The following is a 20,853-nucleotide window of genomic DNA, read 5'->3' on the forward strand; positions in this document are numbered from 1 at the left end:
TAGGTACTCAAACCTCCCCTGTGCTAGTAGTGTTAAGTGGTTTTAGACTAGCACAACTTACCATTTTCTTTCAGTTTCGGGAAATGGGATTAAAGCTTTGATTGGTACATGGGATGTGGAGAAGGGGAGTGGGAGGTGGGGTGGGCAAGGATCCGGAACTGCCGCTGGAATACCAGGACAGCCCCCACCTGAGCCCCTGTACATGGGCTCAGCTGCTCTAGCTCCTGCACCCCCTCTCTCCCCAATAACTGTCCACCTAACAACCATTAGGACATAAATGAACACAAAGAATCACCAAATACAGCAAACACCTCATACCTGTTAAATAACCACTGGTGTTAAGTAGAAAAGCACCCTCAGTCTTTATGAAGGCCATAAATTTGTTTCCTTTTCCAATTCAATTCCTAACCTCCAGAGACAATGTCTGTTCAAGAAGTACTCCAAAAAGATGTTCAGAAAAGAGGTTGACTAGCTACAGTTAAACTACAGTCTGGGAGGTCAAAAGAAAAAAATTTATACTAATATTAAAAAACAAGGGGATTGGATTAGATCAATGAAGGTTATTGAATAACAGAGATTTTTAGTATTTTAAAATACTGGAAATCTGTATTTGTCCACAATGATGATACACAGTCTAAGAAAAACATGGAATACATTTCTTTATTTTCCTTCCCCCCCTACCCCTTTTTGGGCTGGCAATACATCAACTCCATATAGTCTGATTGGCAGTCATTTTGTGTTTTTTGGTAAATACTAGTAAGAAAATAATTATACAACAAATGTGTTGGGCAGATAAACTCCCTCAAAATGTGGTGTCAGTAGGAGAAAGAGGCATTAAATGGTTTGGAAGCACTAACAATTTTTTGTATAACAGAATTTTCACACTCTAAAATGACCTACAAATAGAGAAACACTGATCTTTTTGGTGACCGTTTGAGTCAAGTCTGTCTTGCTCATCCTTGTGTTTCCGGGATGGACCACAGTACTCAAGGTGTGACTCTCTCCAGAGGCTGCAGAGCGCCTGGCTTAGAGGAGGGCTTTCATAAATATTTGTTCAATAAATGAGTGGACTTTATTCACCAAGTGCCGTAAAGTGTTTACTAAAGAATTATAAGGGGAAATCAGAGGTCTGTTCTTATTGCTGACTTCTGTAAAGTCATCCTTCACACTTGCAATTTATTCAAGTACAGAGCCAATATTCACATTTTACAAAGTTACAATTAGAGCAATTATACCATGCAAACAACTGGTTGTGATTATGGCCATTCCATAACTAAAGTAGTCTTATTTATGCACATTTCTTATCCCAAGCTCAGAGCAAAACCTGGGCCTGAAAATAATTTTATGATGATCAGGTGGAAGCCGCTCTATGCAAGCACCGTGCAAAATGCAAAGGTCTATGAAATCAGAGTACTATTAACATTGGCGGGAACAGGAATCCCGACCAGTTCAAATAGAATTTTTCATTCCTACATCTGGGGCAGCAAACATTCCATTCAGTTTTAACCTTAGTTAAAATTCAAAAATCAAATATTAAAAAGATATTGAGGGAACAGGGCATGTATAAAGAATAATTAAAGATCTTGAAGCGAAGTTACCAAAGTAGATTTCAGAAAGTAAATTTATTTTTTAGTAGAGTGAGATAGGACAAGCTCTGTTTCAATAAAGGGGATTTGAAAAACTTGCATAACATTATATCTGTTCCTTTAGGCTTCGGGGCTGTTTACATTTGGATATGTGTAAGATAGCAATCAAGACCTTATAAACAGTCTCATTTATGTATGCAGATAAGCTCCGGAAAGTCCTTTTGTCTTGCACCAGATGTACAATTAGTTTTTATTCAAAGTTATCCAAAGGCTTCCCTGCTTGGAATAGTCAGATGGACAACGGAGCTCAGAAAAATAGATGATAGTCTCTGGCAGGTATATTCTCATTTTCAGATGAGACCAGAGTGCTGTGAGAAGATAATCGTTAGGCACACAAGTAGGTAATTGTAGAGTTTGAAAGCAGATTCAGTTAATTTCAGCAACAGCTTTCGCTAGGAGGCCTAAAAAACTCAATTCTAAAGATAAGCTAGAAAGCTCAGCAGGAAAAAAAAAAATTGTAAGTTTCTGAACATAAGTTATAACCAGGGAAATTGGGTATACATTTATTTCTTTTAGTGGACTACCCTTACTGGAGAGCCAGGTATTTTCAATCTTTTTTTTTTTTAATTACACTAAATGGATATTTCATGATGACTTTAAAATGACTATGAGTAAATCACTCCACGTATAATAAAGGAGTTGATCAGTTAAAAAGGTTTTGAGCTTCCTGAGCTGAAGAAGGACTTTTCTGTTATCAGCTGTCAGATGTACCACCCAGTGCAAAACAGGGCAAACAAAAAACAACAAACACTCTCTACAAATAGCCTATGAGAAACAGAATTTTGCCGGTAACTGAGAAAAGGCAACTTAGTGATAGCTATCCATTACTGAGTATTTAATATAAAAGCCCGGCCAATGTCTCCCATTGAGGAAATCATTCTGTATGACCAGGGTGACTAAATGTTCAGGTTTGCACAGGACAGTTCTAATTTTAGTACTGAAATTCTTGTGTCCTGGGAATCCCCGCTCTCCTGGGCAAACTGGGAGACTGGTCACACTACGTGGAACTGAGATAGTAATGTGATGCTGCTATGGAGTAGCACAGAGCTCTCACAACTTTTAATATCAGTAGTCTAGTCACTGAGGGTAGACGAGGCCTCCTGCACTTATATTTGTATTTGTGAAGATGCACACAACCACCAAAATAGGAAACATGGCCAAAAAATTAGGTTCCATTATCTGATTATTCGAAAGTGTCCATTTCAATATACTTCACCAATATAAGCTAATAATTGATCCGATTAATGATTCTATCGCTCATTCGGTTGTAAAGCACCTACTCTGTATTCGACACCATACCAAACAGGGAGGGTCCAAAAGAAAACAAAATGATTTGTGTTCTCTGTCAAGCAGGGAGTGAGACAAGGATAACTTTACTATCTAACTGAGGATCAGTTAAAAGCACCAAACTATGTAATTACCGTAAGTTGAAAAGGACTTCAAAAGAGTAAGAAATTAGGCAGAAAGACAATGGATGTAAAGGACCCCCATAGATCCAGGTGGACAGTCCGTGCCTGATCGATGTTAGCCAAGGTTTACAGTGAGGTAAGACAACCTGAGGGGGAAGTGATCTGCATTTGGACTGTGCTTTGCTGCATGTTTAGGATTTGGTCAGGTGGAGATGCAGGTAGCACATTTCATGAGCTTCCTGGTTTAATACCAATCAAGTCTTTGTGTGGTTCACTGAGGCACTGAGGAAACCAGCACCCCTGGAGTGGGTGGTGCCTGGGGTGAGTGGTGAGCAGGGATGAGGGGAGTGGTAAATATCGCTTGTAACAGAGGGTGAGATCAGACTGCAGGAGAATCAAAATCCAACCATCATCGCTGGGTGTTGTCTGCCATCAATCAGGTTGTTGCTATTCTCATCTACCTATAAGTAAATCACAAGAATAAAAGGCGGTTACCTAAATTCCTGTCTTGGGGCTGGGGGGGGGGCATGGGGGAGGCTGCTTAATCTGTGGGCTCCGTAGAAACTCCAAACCAGAGATCAAAGAGCTGTCTGCAGCTGTTGGAGTCCTAGCACCTTTGCATCCTTTGATCCTCAATGTGCCAAACCACCTGCACTGAAGTAACTGTTCCCACCAGGGACCCTGTGCCTTTGGCACCTATTAATCAAACCAGGCCAAATATGCGGGACAGGAGGAGGCATGCAACTGAGAGGGTCTGGGACACTTTCCTAAGTCACCAGGTCCCGCATGCATAATGTAAACACTTAAGTACTGCCTCTCTAAGGTAAAAATAAACAGCTATATATGCAAATATACAACATAAGCTTTCTAAGGATGAAAAAGTGGGAGGTGATGCTTTTCAGTCTCATGTTGGCAATTCCACACCTGAACATCTTGGGCAGATGAAAGCTGGAATGCTCGCGGAATCACCATTTTCTTCCTTTGCTGTACTTCCTTTCTCCGATTTTGTACCCTTTTAGATTTCAGTGGGAAAGGCACATAAGCTTCTTAGGGAGAGAATCAGAACTCTAGTTGTAATGCTTTCTTCTGCCTCCTAATGCAAAATGCAGACTCTCTTGGGGTAGGAAAGTGGAGCAGCTGGCACCTGCATTCCACTGCCTGGTTTGTTTTTATTTTTCCCTTGCTCTTCCTAAAATCTCAGGCTCTAGTAACAACTCCAGCCAGATCCAAACATGTCAGCCATCCCCAGAGCTACTGAGGACTTGCATGTGGAAAGTTTCCAGATACTCGGCTGTCTCCTGGGTCTGCACTTCAAAGCTCCTCTTGGGGTGGGTTTGGTTAGCAGCTGTGCGTAGTCACGCTCATCAGCATCCAGACGAAGTCACAGGAGCTCAGGGAAACATGGCAAGTTCCTCTATCTCCAAGTTCAATGAGCTTCATTATACATATGTGGGAATATATATATTTATATACACATTAACTATATATAATATTTATATATGCGTATATAAAATATATATTTATTATTTGTTTAATTTGCAGAGTTATGACAAGAAGGAGATATGTCTGCCTTCTTGCAAGGACCTCATTCTATGTTAAGGAAAAAAAAATGTCAAATGATTTTCTTCTTTTGTCTGGCTAGTATTCACTTATTTACCCCTAACATGGTCATAATAAGCAAGTAATTTGCTTAAGGTAATTAACTGGTATTTCTTGAACAGAGGCAGGAAAACTATTTTACCAGCTTGGGGAGGGAGACCCAGCCAGGGAGCTCAGGGCATCTCCACATCCCATTTTTGCTTTTTAGGAAACTAAGATTGTCTGGACAGAGAGGAGAACAAGATAAAACATGTACTACGAGGGCCTTTGGGTAGAGGCTAATTGAAGATTAGATTGACCATATGTCAGCTTCCTAGCCTAGATTTTCTTGGTGTAAAACTTGAGCAAACAATTAACCAAACGGGATCTTGAAGATTAGCCAGCAGTCAAAATTCTTTTGTGGATTATTTACATATTATTTTCAGAGAATTCTTCATTTAATTTTCCTTATAATTTGCTTTTTTTCTTAAATTTTTTCCTTAAATTCTCATAAAAGAAAGGAATAGAAAATCTAGTTGGTATTTATTTCAAGTGAGTGCGTGCTTACTCGGTGGTTAACAGTAACTATAAAGATTTGGGTATTTCATCCACCTGGACATCCACTGGCTCACCTGACATGGAGCCTTCACCCATTGTTGGAGGGGTAGAAAAAAATACTCCTTGCAACTGGGAATGTCATTATCTCACTGGGAGGAAAGCACCACTCAACCTTCTAGGTTTCAAGCACTATGTTAGGCTTCTCACAAACATCCCTTTTCATTTATATAAAACTCAAATAAGTTTCAGGCTTAATGGACAATAGAAAAATTTTTGTACAATTTCAGAAAAGCCATTAATGAGAACTGAATATTCTCTTAGAAGAAAGAACACTTGAGACGGCCCTTAAATCCTTGAGTAAGATTTGGATTCATGGAGGGAAAGTAATGAAACCAGGATAGTTGGAATAGCGGTTTCCTCAAGGAAGCTGCGTGGGCCTGAGATGCATGGCTGGATTCCATCTGGAGGCCACGAGTAGCCAAGGAAGATCAAGGAAACGACATAATTTAATTGATACTCTAGAAAGATTGATCTGGCATTGGTTATACAGGATATCAAAGGGCAGAAGGGCCGAAGCAGGGAACTAGTTATTGCCATGGCACAGGCATGGAAGAGCATAAACCAGGTGATGGAAACAGTGAATGAAATAAGAGATCAGGTGAGAAAGGAGCAATGGGATTGCGCACCCCACACAATGTGGACGACCCAGGAGACGGAGGAGTCCAGGTGAGCAGAGTCATGGGCAGAAGAGTGTCCCCTGACCACAGATGTCAGTTCTGGGGAGAAGTTGTTTTGTGAAAGATGACAGATGGATTGTGTTTTGGAGGTTCTGAGTTTTAAATGACATAGTGAGAGCCTTGTGCAGAGACTCTAGATTGGTAATGGATAAAGACAATGTTGAAGATGTAGAACTGAAAATCATTAGCAAGGAGGTGGTATTTGTAACTGAAAGGAAGGCAGGAATGTGAAAGAAAAGCAGTGGAACCAAGAGGATGTGAGAGGAAGAGGGGTGGGAGAGAGGGCGAGAGAGAGAGGCCCGCCTCTCCAGAGCTCTCTAAGCAACAGACCTTAGGAAAGGACTATGGTTAAAGAAAGGGAGAAAGGAATCAGTAAAGACCCATGGAAGAACAGGGACTATATCTTTGTATTACTAAAGGAAGGAAAAAGAGATCTGGACCGGGTAGGTCAAGAACATAAAACCCAAGCCTTCTGACTTTGCAAGCAGGAGATGGGTCAAGGTCACAGAGCAATTTCACTTCACAGGTGGAAGTGGAAACAAGAGTGAAGGGAATTAAAGAAGGACTGAATGGTAAGGAAACCGAGGCAACTAATTCAGACTACTTGTTGGGAATTTCTAGTTGGGAAAGGAAGGACAGGACTAAGGCAGCAGGATCATGGACACATTTTTTCCCCACCTCTAAGAAGGGTGATACTTAGTTTGAAAACAGAGGGTCATGGTCCAACTGATAGGCAGGAGAATGAAAGAAGCCGGGAGCAAATGGTTCAGCAACTGATAAGGGATGAGATGTTTGGGGAGCACAGTTCACAAATTCCTTATTGAAACTACAGAAACTCCTTGCCCATCTCTGTTGAAAAAAGAAGATAAAATAATACAAGAAAGATAAGGGAAAGATTAAAAAAAAAAAAAAGAAACTGCAGAAAAAACATGACTCAAGAGAGAGACAATTTTGTCAATTCTTCTTGGGGATGGCGCTTCATTAGCACCATTCAAATGCACAGCAGAGAAGTTACTTCATTACATACAGTGGGTGACTTAGGTCAGTGGTTTGCAAACTCCCATGTGCATCAGATCCACTCAGGACTTGTTAGACTGCTCAGTCCCAGTGATTAAGTAGTTTGGAGGAAGGGCCAGAATTTGCATTTCTAACAAGTTCTCAGGTGATGCTGATATTGTTGGTCCAGGGACCACACTTCGAGAACCACTTACTTAGGGTATTAGGGCTGGTATCTCTCCTGGAAAAGTCTGGTTAATTAGGCTAACATCTCCAACACAGGGCCTGAGACTCTGCAGGCAGGATTCCCAAATACCTGCTTTCTCATGCTAGGGGCACAAGGAATGAGAGTTGGCTATACAGTGTATGATACCAATATCTTTTTATATGGGTTATCCCAAATATTTTTGCTTCTTTTACAAAAATATTTTAAGGAGATCAAGTTCTTATAATTTATTATAGATCTCTCACAAGCCAAACATAGGTTGGTCTAGATACTTCCTTCTTTGGATGCACATTACTTATGGCATTAAGTTCTATGCATTGCTAGGACAGAATCAGGGTTTGATTGAGTTGAGATTAAAAAAATCATACTCGGTATACAAAGGTGAAAATAGAAAATGCACTGAAGTGTCTATTTCTCAATCCTGCTGTCTCTACGATTGGAACACATTTAATGCACCAACCATGCTTCTCAAAATAAGATGCCTAGAGGAAATTTTATATGGGAGGTAAAAATAATCTTACATATGTACTTTATTACACATTAGCTAATAAAATCTTCACAACAATCCTATCAGCAAGATAGTATTATTCACATTTTACAGCTAAAGAAACTAGGGCCCATGAACATGAAAAGAACTCCTGAAAAGTCATGGGGACTTGAGCTGAAGTCTTCAGAATCTCTTTCTACTATATATTTATCCATTGCTTACTGCTGTCTGTAAGACACACGGTATTTCTTTCAACTAAGGTACTCAAATCCATTACAATCCTCAGAATAACCCTGCAAGGTAACAAAGTGGAAAAAACATTTGGGGAAGTCATCTACATAACTTCCTTTGCCTTTTGCAAATCAACTGCATAAAAACAGCTCTTGTCTTCAAAACTTCTTCGGAACTCATTAAAACATCATGTGTAGAAAAAAATATGTTGGGCTTAGCAGGAAAGTTTAACATCTGGCCTATTACACTTTCCCCTATTCTTGCTGAGAAATGACCTTCTTCAGTCATTTCTACCAGGGATTTTCCCTGAGTGTGAAGATATTAATATGGAAAAGATATTTTACTTTATATTCATGCTTAGGCCCCCCCCCCTTTTTTTTAAAATTAGAGCTGACCAAGCATGCATAGTTGGAAGAATGATACTGACTACCAAAGAGCAACTTCCCATTTGTTAACTTCTAGCAGGGATCACAATGCCTTTCTTTTTGGCTCCTTCAAGGATGACTCTGGAACTTTCAGGGTATACGGTGTCTTCTGGTATAACACCATAAAATGAAGTCTGTTGAAACCATTATTGGGATGCGTGAGAGAAGTTAAATTGCTTTGAAATGCCAAAGGCCAGCAAGATGGGAACATGTGTAAAGGCTGAATGGAGAGTCTAAGAAAAAGTCTGGCTCTATTTATTTCCCAGAAGATGTATCCAGATGGATTCCGCAAAGCAACTGCCTGGTGTGTCACTGTACCCTGCTAAATGTGGTGGCCTTAGGAAGTCATGCCTAGAACCAGGGTGAATTTTCAGGATTTTTTTTTAATCTTTGTTGGTTTATTATTATAGACACTGGCACCAATGTAAAGATATCTCTGGATAACAAAAGAGGACAGGAAAGGCTAAGCCACCTTTACTAAAATTGTATTTTAAAAAGATGTAATCATAAGGCCCTTTTCCTCTTGTTCATTTGGGCCATCTTACTGATCCCGAACCAGTTTCCACCATGCCCACTTCCCACAGTCTCAGTGTGGCCATGGCAAGTTAGAGCCCCCTGTCCCTGCTGGGGAACATACAACTGGTGCCACAATCTATGCTAGGAATATTTGACACCAGAGTCCAAACTGATATGCATGTATTAATTTTTCAATAAAAGAGTTAATCCTATTTACCTCAATCATAGTTTTCTCTTTCACATTGAAAGCTCTGTTCCTTGGTAGAAAAGATGCTCTGCAGGGAATACCTTCCAAGACAGCTTGGAACCATGCAAGATTTCATGGAAGATTTCAAATAAAGCCTTTTCACCACTGCTCTGGGCTCATTTACCCTACAGATGTCAGTATTTATAAGGACTTTTCACCACAAATATGAATTTTCCTCCACTGGGCCCCAAATGAAATAATTATACATTTGAATTCATTGAGCTTCAAACATTGCTTTTGGTCACAAACAAGGGTGAATGTAAAAAAGATTATGAAAAGAATAAGAAATTTGTGCTTAGCACTCAGACTTACTGAAAATTCTGAGATTTTACTTAAACTTCGTCTAGAGTGCTAGTGATAAAGCTAGTGAGGAAACAGTCACAGATATTACAGAACTCTATTAGGCTCCAGTGACACTGAGTTAAACTGCTACTGAAGAAACAGGTTCTGTGAATGTTAAGACAGAAGCAATGGCTGACGATTAAAATGAACAGGACCATCTCTGGATGGATACCTGTTAAAAGATGCCTGTGCCTTTGCCAACTTTGGGAGGAATCACAACAGAATTCTATGCAACAGGGTTGTGCCTGTGGGACCTGGCAATTAGAGAAGGGTACCTCTTTCCTTAAGGTAAAACATCATCTCATTCCAGGGCACACGCCTTGGTGGTTGCATGCCAGGCCGGGTTTCAGTTCCCACCCACTTAACCCTTTAGTCTAGCTCCTCTGTACAGTTAACAACCTGTGCAACCAACTATGGTAGTTCTGTCAAACTATCATAGACATTTCTTGCATTTTTTAGCTATCATCTTTGATTTTTGAATAATATGTAGCTGGTATTCAGTGGGGGGTTTTAGGCAGAAGATGTACAATATTAAACTTTGGAACAAGGCTGGACACATACCTTCTGTCTTGGCTCTGAAGATACCTCTGAGGGTAAAACATGAAAAGCAGCAAATGATTTCTAGACAAAATCACCCCACACAGTATATTAAGAATGCATATACATTGTGACCTCTGGTGGGTTCAGAAAAGCAATGCAGCTCCCTAAGGCTACTGACAATTCTAAGTTGGCTTCATGGCCACGAAAAAGAATATTAATGTAAAACTTTGGAAGAATAAAAAGTCATTTATAAGCTCTAAATGCTTCTGTCATTCTGCCTGCATAATAGTCTTATAGCAACTCAAGATGCTAACTACAATTATGTTACTTGCTCTCTTTAAATCTTTTCAAAGTCACATGGCAAACACAAAGACTATGACTGTATGTTAAAAAGAAATTCAAATATCAGAAGTTAAGTGGCTTTCTGAAGGGCATGGTGAACAATAACAACCAGTGAAAAGACTTTGGCCAAAGGAAATTTGTAAAGCCTTCTCCAGCACAATTTCTGACCTGACATTTTTCAAGAAGCAATCTTGTCACCACACCCTTTGCCCTGGGTTTATTAAAGAGCCATTTCATAAAGCATTTCTTTCTCTTAAAAAAAAAAAGAAGGAATGTAGCAAAGATGATTATAGATCCCAACTCTGTAACTTTCCTCATTTACAAGGAGGCCAAGAGATGATAAAAAAAATTTCGCTGAATGTCACAGTTTTTAAGGTCATGAGTATACAACTGCATACTAAGATAATATAAAATGATCACTGCAAGAGAACTTTCATCCATTTCAACCAGTCAATTTGTTATATGCATGCCATTTTGTAAGACATAGGAACAATGAATCCACATTATCAGCGTATGAAATGTGTAAGAAACTCTGACATCAGACTAGCAACTAGAATTAACTTGCTTGAAAGTCAATACTATTATCCAGTTCACTTCCTCAAATCACTGCAATGGCTCCAAAATATTTTTCAAATCAAATGAGAACTTCTAAGATTCAAGGAGCTTTGTTCTCCGTTTCTTTTAGATCAAATTCCTCATTACACCACACCTGCCCTTTTTGCACACTGGGCGCTCTCTCTCCTCCCCTGCCCTTAGCTGGTTGTCTTCAGCACAGCTGTCTCCTCCAGTTACATTTCCCAGTCCTCTGGGAAACACAAACAAGCAAAAGAATGCATCTGTTTAAACCGACTAGCAACTCAAGAAACTACAGTGTTTCAGATAAGCTTTGGTTCCCAAACTTTTGGTAACCCTAAAGTTCTCAAACATCTTCCAACCTCTCATGTTTTGTGCTTCTGATTTAGATTATGCATTTAACATTAATATAACTCATAATCATCAGCAGATAGTGCTTTAACACTTTGCATTTGCTTATTAAAAATCCAAGTAATCTTATAAAAAATACAAATAATGAGGTTAATCATTTATCCACAATCAACTAAAGTCTCTGACAATACGAAATGAAACAATAACCCAAATTAGAGAAAACACTACAAAGATGAAAAGTGTTACAGGAGATATGTGACCATAACACAGTGAGTCTAACATTTCAGAGTGATAGTGGAGTAAGTTTCATTTCTAAGCTACAAAGAGCATTTTAATGGACATAGCTCTATACATATCGACATCTATATTTATATACAGTATATGCTCAATTTTTATTATATCAAAATATGGACAGAATATTAACTGAATATGTTATATTAGAATGTACAACATACAGATAATAAATAATTTTACCTGAGGGCACACTATGAAAGAAGAATGGTACTGAATTCTTTATATGCTATTTTCCTCATTCCTCCCTCACTCTGCCTGTGCTGGTCTCTTGCCTTCCTAGGAACAAACCTTGCGCATGTTATTCACCTTGCCTGGAATGCTCTGCACCTGGTTAGCCATTTGGATCGCTGCTCCCTTATTCCTTAGGGTCTCTGTTCAAATTAGAGGGGACTTTTCTGACTAATCTTTTAAAAGTTGTAATTTTTCCATGTAAAGACTTGTACATGACCATTTATAGTAGTTTTAGTCATAATAACCCCAAATTAGAAACAATAAAGTAACCCATAAAAAAGTGAATGAGTAGACAAATAGTGGTATATTCATATATTCATATGGTGGGATAATACATAGCAATAAAAAAGAATGAACTACGCTAATGACATATATGAACCTCAAAAACATTATATGGAGAGAAAGAAGCCAGGTTCAAATAATTCTATTTATATGGAAGTCTACAAGACAATCTAATCCACAGTGCCAGAAAGGAGATCAGTGGTTGCCCAGGATGGGGGGAGGGTACGGGGTGGGGAAGGGGCACGAAGGACTCTTTAGGGTGACAAAGATGTTGTATACTCAGTGATGATTACATGGATGTATGAATTTGAAAAAACTCATTGTACTGTACAATTAAAATGGTACTTTTTATTGTATGTAAATTTATCCTCAATCAAGTTGATTAAGAATGTATGAAGAATACCAAATATACTGTTTATTTGTGTATAAAGCTGGGATTCAGTCTCAGGTTAACTTTGGAGTCCATGCTCTGAACTACTGAGTTCAGAGCTGACTGAATTTTTTTTTTTGTTTTAAATAAATGCAAAATCTCAAATAAGAAAATAATTGCTGAATTTAAAAATATTCTCTGTAAAACAATGTATAGATGGGGTATATGTGTGTGTGTATATTCTGATAAGACTGTCTTGGCTTATATCCTTTTTGAGCATCCTATTTTAGAACTGGATTCGGATCCCAATTATAAGTGGTTCAAAGAAATCCATCTCATTACTTTATAGTCATCACACAGTTTTGGACTGGAAAACAGCATTACCTCTGGTTGATCACCCTCTATAAGCATGGGCTTAGGGCTAGATGACTTTTATCTTTGCCTAAAATATCAATTGTAACCACAAAAATATCAAGATTTGCTATTACCAAGCAAACAAACCCGTACTGAAAGAAGAGTCTTAACAATACCTAAGGAAAGTCCAGCCTTGTTAGGATTAATGATTTGAATTTCTTCAGGTGATTACACAAAAAGAGACATCTACTTTCTCTTAAATATAGAAGCTTTTGCACATTGTTAAAAAATCATATTTTATGCTCATAGTTTTTACACCATATATTAATTACCAAAGAGTTGATAGGATAGACTACAATCAGTTCAAATTTCTATCATGTAGTTCCTATGTTGATACAATTAATTAGAATTTAAGATTTAGTATGTTGAATTTCAAGGGACATCTAAACTAATTTGCAAAACAGAATTTAAGTATAGTTGTGTTATCATTGATATACAATTATGGAATAAAAACCTTGACATATTAATGATAATTTTATAATAAAGTCCTTAATATATTTTCTCTATCCCACTTAAGGCAATTGAGTTTTCAACCCTAAAACAACATTCTAATTCACAGCACAGTTCCATATCTTTATTTTCATATCAGGGAGTAGAAAGCTTCGACATATGAAAATATACTTTTAAGACTCTTCTTGAGTTTAGTATTTTCCATTTTCAAAGCACTTTTCATTCAACTCAGCCTTCTCATTATGTTTAGTCTTAGCTATCCACATTCAGCAAAAACCAAGGTACAAAAACCTTAATTGGCTTCCCCAAAGGCCACCGAAAATATCACTAACAGACTTTCTATTTGAATTTAAAGGTTCACAAGATTGTGGAAAAACCACAAAACCATTCTATATATAATTCTCTTCATTAACTAATTATATTCAGTATAGAGATAATAAGCAAATAGTGCAACCATCATTTTAATTTTAGTTTGAGGATGGATTTCAAGTGTGAAACCACATGCACTTAAAACTTACAGGAATGAAAAAACAAAACAACACAAAACCCCCAAGATTCTAACAAACCTAATGCCACCATTCAGTCAAAGATCAGCATGGAGAAAACATCACTTTTCATTTGTAGAAAATATTTTTAAATCTCACATATTTAATAGGCATGAATTGAACATTCTGATGGGACAAGTGGACGTTTTGGATACAAAAGTCTAGATTAAGCCATGGTTAAGCAGAGTTTGCTATCAGGGGTTCTATATTTCCATATAGGTTTAGGTAAATTATCCACCAGACAAAAGAATAAAGGTAAAATTCTTAAATTATGTGTGATTCATATCTTTTTTGTAAGAGCTAGAAGATAAGCTCATATATTCAATGATCAATATTATAAATACCAAAATGAAAGGTTTTAAGTCAATGAATATGAGTTCATAGTACAATGGTAGAAAACATAGAATCATGAAAAAAAAATCAGGTGGCATTTCTAGGAAACAAATTTTATTAGGTAGAATCAAATGTATTTACCTCCCTCTGTCTTTTCAAATAACAAATGCTTTATTTCTGCAAATGGGATCAAGACTGGAGTCAAGCATCTGATTCTAATACCACCTCTGACACAGACCAGATGAATAACATTTCGTTTTAACCTTTCTTAAAAACATGATGTACTATTACCAGTTAAGGTGCATTATGTAGCTTTAATCATAGCTACCAACAGCGTATCAGCATACTAGGTGGCAAAGGTAGAATATTATTTGTACAGTGAAATAATAAAACAAAATGAAACTTTATCCTTTCAAACAGTAACACATCATAAATCATTTTATACACTCAAAAAAGCATTTGAAAACCTTTCGTTTTGATTGAACACACAGCATGCTTCATGGTTTTAGCACCTCTAATTCTTTTTAATAAGTGTTACAAACCGAAAGCAAGACCGGTAGGTATTACAAATATATTGGAACATCTTAAAATTACCAGCCCTACCAGTGGAAGTAAAATGATGGCAATTAAAAGTAATAAAGGTTATTAAAAGTTAAGGCCTTGGAGGCTAAGAAGTCATGTTAGACTGTCAATTGTTTTCCCCATGGTGGGTAATCAGTTAGAAATTAAAAAAAAAAATCTAGTAGTTTAGTTGTGGTCAAAGAAAGAGTCAGTGGGGATGGGGGAGGTTTCAGCAACATGCTGGTAGAAAACAAGAGACTTACATAGTCTGGGAGGGCAGTGAAATGGAAGGCGTGGTAACCTCGCTCACTTAGTTGTCATTTTTTGATTTTCAATGACATTTTTTCATCCTTTCGCCTAGTAAAGATGACAGAAGGTCCTAATTTATTATCTGACATCTATTCCTCTTCCTAGATTTAAGAGAGTTTAACTGTATACAGTCATATAATTCAAAAACACACACTTTGAAAAAAAAAAAAAAACTAAAGCACTGATGTTGCATGCATTCAATTATAGTTATAACCACTCAAACCAAAGATAAGGATTCAGGGGAAAGAATCAGCCTGCACAGCTCAGGCTGTGCAGGGGGTGGGAGGGATAGTGGATTTGCAGTTTCCTCAGATTAAAGCAGTAAAAAGGGGCTGATCACAAGAAAGAGATAACTTCTTGAAATAATATGAGCCATGGATTATAAAGAATGCCTGAATTAAAGCCTTTAACATGGCTCTATGGGTCCTCATATCCTGTATGCACAAACAAAGCTGGTCAAAATACACACTGGACACCACAATAGATATTCTCTACATTCTCTGCGTTCTGCTGCTGAGATTAGGCCGAATTTTAGACGATGAGAGACGGATCATTCACACTTCTATCTCACATGACCTGGCACACTGTTAGGGCTTGACTGAAGGAAAAAAAGGTGCAGTGTAAATTTCTGTTTCTGTAGGTAAATTATACCACGGCAGATCAAATTAGGCAATACCATGGTATCCCTGACATTTTATCCCACTCCCACTTTCTAGGTCCAATTCAACATGCGTTGGGCTGGCATGATGAAGCTACTCAGGAAATACCTGTAAATCAGTAAATGAGGAGACAATATAAATTAAATTCCATAAAGAAAAGCACCCGGATGGCAAAAGCCTTCACTTTTATAGCTAATTCATACATTTTAAGGAACAAGAGGGAGGATTAAAAAGAATAGAAAACAAAACAAAAAAACTGGAAAAGACTTTTCATAAGCAGAAAGGGAAGGGATTAAGGGAGAAAAGAGTAATGCTAAATAGTTTAATGTCAAAGTCACCTCCCGGCATTGCAAATGTTGGTCAACAGCAAAACATTGGAATTTGGATCTCGGTTCTCTAGTGGCAGAATATCATATCTATTCATTTGGTCTAAGGCAAATAATGTCCTATTCTCATGTATAATCTCAAGTAGATTCTTTGATAGGTATATGATATTTATTCCATTTATTTAAAAAAAACTCTGGAGGAGGTTTACAGTCAAAAGGTGTTATATAAAACTTAGCTAGGATTATTTACAAGATGAACAAGGCAAAACAATGTTCAGTTTGCATAAGTACGTATTCATGGGACTATGTTTACTTTGAAAAACTAATCTGCTGTAAAAGACATTTTAATTATACTATAAGAGATTATTATTATTATTATTTTTGAGACAGAGTCTCACTCTGTTCCCTGGGCTAGAGTGCCGTGGTGTCAGCCTAGCTCACAGCAACCGCAAACTCCTGGGCTCAAGTGATCCTTCTGCCTCAGCCTCCCGAGTAGCTGGGACTACAGGCATGCGCCAATATGCCCGGTTAATTTTTTGTATATATATTTTAGTTGTTTGCCTAATTTCTTTCTATTTTTTTTAGTAGAGACGGAGTCTCGCTCTTGCTCAGGCTGGTCTCGAACTCCTGAGCTCAAACAATCCACCCGCCTCGGCCTCCCAGAGTGCTAGGATTACAGGCGTGAGCTACCGCGCCCGGCCTATAAGAGATGATGATTATTTTTATTATTTAAGAAGCAGCAGGACAGAATAATCGTAGTTTAATTAGAAGGGTTAAACATTAAGGTACCACTAGCATAAGAATGTTCATGAGTGGCTTCCATCTTCGGGGCCTCTCTCTCTGTGAGCTCATCTTTCTATTGCATGGTTTATAGAATGCTTCTACAAGCAGAGCACAGAAAAAGAAGAAAGTTCTCTGTACCTAGCTCCTTAGTGTGCAAGCCCCACTCTCAGAGGAACACAGGGACGAGTCATCAGAGACCTACATTATTTAGTTTTCCAAGGTCAACCTGCTTGCCTGAATGAGAACCTGTCTGAGCAGCAGCTGCTTCAGGAGAAGGAACCCCTTCCCTACTCCAGTCCACAACACATGTGGGTGAGTGTGGAGCAAGTGTGCCTTCAGGAGAGCCCACACCAGTCTAGTTCATACATCCCCCAGCTCTGCTGCCTGCCGAGGACGTATGGCATGTGGGCATGTCTGAAGAAATGCAAGGAGGTTGTGTAAAATGGATTTGGCAGCGTTTGGGGAGAGACTATTCTTCAGGGTGTTGGCTTTTCTGAAGTTCCCAGTGATAACAGACTACTAAGTCTGTTGATGTCCAAACCCCAAAACCGAGTTGGCTGCCATACTGAGTGGCTTCTGCTTTCCCTGAAATTCTGACAGGGATACTGATGTCCCCATTACCAACAGATACCTACACAGTAACTTATGAAACTGCTTTCATATTTAAAAAAAAAAAAAAAAAAAACACTCTTCAAAAGTTCAATTGCTCAACATTAGGACACAAAAGCAAGCCCAGGGAAGCACAGGTGTTTTCAGATTCATTTCATGCATTTATCTCACTCAGCGTTAGGACTGAGTTGGGTGGGACAAGGGCACAGACAAGGCCACACGCTTCTGTTGGCAGGAAACTTCCCTTTTCTCCAGTCTAAGGAGAAATGTGAGGCCAGGGATTCCTGCGAAGCAAGGCCTGCCAAAGCCAGCTGACCTAATTTAAAGGACGAGGCCTTGTTGAGCTCTCCTTGCATGCAGGTTTTCCAAGCATTAGCTGTTTCGTTCTTTCAGTTCTTATTTCATAAAAAGTCATACCATTTTCCTGCAGTCCTACTGACCTGCATTCTCTATCTCCCCAAAGTATGTTGCTTCTGCTAGCCTCTGCCATATTCACTTTTATTTGTGGGACACTAGGGAGGGGATGGTAATGTTTAGAGGAGGGAAGAAAATAACTTTTTTTTTTTTAAAAAAATCATCTTATTATGTTCCTGTTTAGATGAAATATGGGGCTTGCCATCAACAAAATTACAAAACAATCCCACTGGGAGCCCAGCCCTTTCAGAGTAATTCATCTATGAAAAAGCGAACTTTAATTGTTACTCTTGGCAGCCATCTCAGAGAAGAGTGAAATATTATACTAAATATTGCCACGTGCAATAGTAAAATACTCTTTCCTCCTTGCCAGAAGCAGTGTACAGCCCCCTTCAGAATCAGGTTTGGGTCTGGTGATTTAGCCTAAATCCTCTGTTTCCCCCTCTCCAAAACCAACAGAGGTTTTCAAAAGAGCTGCGTTTTTATTAGAACCATTTGCTCTTTTTAAGTTGCCAAAAAGGAATAAGTAAAACTAAGACATTTATTTGGGTTAAGGTTGATTCCTCAGCTTCATGGAGGTCAATGTACTTAGTCTGTGATCCTTTTGCTAAGAAGTTCATTCCAGCTTTGAACCAGCTAAGGTTATGTGCATGCCCCTTCTTTCCTCGCAGCCTCATGCATTTATACGGTATGGGTTAGGAGCGAGGGGATGCTAATCAAAATGAAACATACACATGGCAAATTACATCCTGGATTTTCTGGAACAACTGAAATTTCAAATAATTTTGATGCCACCCATACAACTGCAATTTTGGGATCAAGTGTCTTGATTTGGGCTTTAGAGAACCGGATTCCAACAGGTATTTATAACTCTTTAGGTTAAAAGCTCATTGAACACTGCTGCATCATGTAGTTTACATGCATGGAAAGGTGTTTGATAATACTCCAAAGATGAGGGATACTGTCTTTCTAAAAATGGAGTGAAGCCTGCAGTGAAGATGTTAATCAAAGAACTATTTATGTGGTGCTGGTTATCTGGGATATTTGTAGGTTTTGGCTTAGCATGAGTCTATAATAAGGTATTTGCAAATAATTTTTAAAATGCACATTCTGGTATGAATATTTGCACACACTGGGCATATAATGATATATTAAGGTCATATGTAAGATAGGATATGTAGGTAGCATGACTTAGCTTCCAAAATGTTTAAATGGGGGCAGTTAGGGCCCTTGAAAATTAAAGGACTTGCCCAGGATCATTCAGCATGTTACTGATGGTCTGAGGACCAGAACCTCAATTTTTAAGTAGATAGTCCCTATGCTATAGAACACTGTTTTTCATCCACAGGGATATATAATGACACTAACATTATTTGGGAATAAGTTTAAGAATGGGTATGTAAAAAGTAATCTTTGTTATAACTGAAGTTAATGGATTAAAACGTAGGTCATTTGCAACTTGAGTAAACATATTAAACTTTAGGATATATGATTTATACAATTATTTTCTTTTTATATAACATATTATCTATGACAATAAACAAAATGGCTACTGTTAATAATAAGATGGTTTGAGGGAAGTATAACCTATATAAGTCATGGGAAAAATATTCAGTACTTGTTATACATTGTGCACAACTGCATAAAGATTGTACATTATAAAGCTATGCAAGAGTTTTAATTTATATAAAGTAACATTTCTTAGAAGTATGCCTGTTTTTCTGTTTGTGGAAGTTTTAAAACAAACAAAAATAAAATGTATAGAATGTATGGCCCAGCAACTAAGAGCACTACACTAAAGTGAACAATATATATCAGTTATTATTTAAGTGGAAGTAATCATTATAGAAAGAGAGGAATTTTAAAATACATTGTTATAAATATGACTCAGATAATGACAGCAAATAGTAAACTAATTAGGAGTCCCATAGGTCGTCTATACTGGGGAGTTGGTCTATCTTTTAAAAAAACTGACCTATGATGTGGGAAGCCAAGGAAATCTGTCTTATATGTGTAGTTTTAATTTTAAAAAATCAATCTGCCTTTTGTTTACTAAAAGATCAAGCTCTTTGTGTGTCAGCACAAAATTTAAAGTTTCGTTTGAGGGGTTCCATTTCCTGCTCTCCATTTAAAATGGGGGAAAAATAAAAATATTTTGCCTGTGACAGAATATGAAAGAAGTTCTCACCCTTAAAACCAGCAGCATTGGTTTTCCAGTCATTAGCGTTCAAATGTCCCGCACGGGAAGTCCTGACAATAACATGCTGTACGTCTCTCCAGGTCAGAAACGGACTGGGGAAAGACAAGGTAAGAATCATTGTACCAAAAAAAAAAAAAAGATGGGGGAAGCAGAGAGTCACAAGCAAATTAAAAAAGCAAAATCAAAATGGCAAAGTACTAAAAACAAAGGATAAGAGGTTTGGGTTTGGGATAACCAAATGCCAAATGCCGCTCTTGTTCTCGACATGGAGAAGTGACATTAGTCTGTGGGAGGCAGAAAACGTAACCTTAAACTGAAGAAACAATAAGATTGTGGCCAGTGGAACTTAGTTTTTACTACTAATAAAAGGGTGAGCATTTCCAGTTTCCTCAACAAAATGGCTGCCCACTACAATGCTCATTGTCCTTGGTGTCTCCTCATCAGAAAATTACAGTAAGCTAAAGTCGGAACGGAAGGCCTCTTGCTAAACTGTACAGCTAGGCAATTGATTTGCAATTTACCAAAGAGCTTAGCAATGTTTAACCTTCTGCGCATATATATGTGAGATATGGAAAACTCTCAATTGAAATTGAGTCTCTGCTTTCAGCATTCTTTAAGGAAGAGAGTATGGTACAGAATCCCAGCTGGGCTCCAAGGCACAGACACCTGAGGGAGTATCCCTAATCTTCAGTAAGTAGTTGTTATGTTAAGTTACTGGATACCTAGCTCTTGTGGTTGTTAGCACTGAAGAGCACAAAGAAACTATTGAAAAGGAGGTACTTTCCTTGGAGAACTGCAGTGCTAATCATAAACACAAAGAAAACAAATCCAAGCACAGATACACAGACTTTTATTCCCTTTCAAAGAAT

General features: G+C 38.1%; 1 protein-coding gene across 4 annotated transcripts in view; it reads right to left on the minus strand.

The window, feature by feature from the left end:
• Positions 1 to 20,853, minus strand: part of PCSK5 (proprotein convertase subtilisin/kexin type 5) — a 413,377-nt gene that overhangs the window by 180,845 nt on the left and 211,679 nt on the right. For all 4 annotated transcript variants that reach the window (XM_069476379.1, XM_069476378.1, XM_069476377.1 and 1 more), the window contains exon 10: positions 19,973 to 20,076. In XM_069476379.1, coding sequence (XP_069332480.1) covers positions 19,973 to 20,076 — 104 coding nt within the window. The remainder of the gene's footprint in view (positions 1 to 19,972; positions 20,077 to 20,853) is intronic.

This window comes from Eulemur rufifrons, chromosome 7 (genome assembly GCF_041146395.1).
Source record: "Eulemur rufifrons isolate Redbay chromosome 7, OSU_ERuf_1, whole genome shotgun sequence".
NCBI lineage: Eukaryota > Metazoa > Chordata > Mammalia > Primates > Lemuridae > Eulemur > Eulemur rufifrons.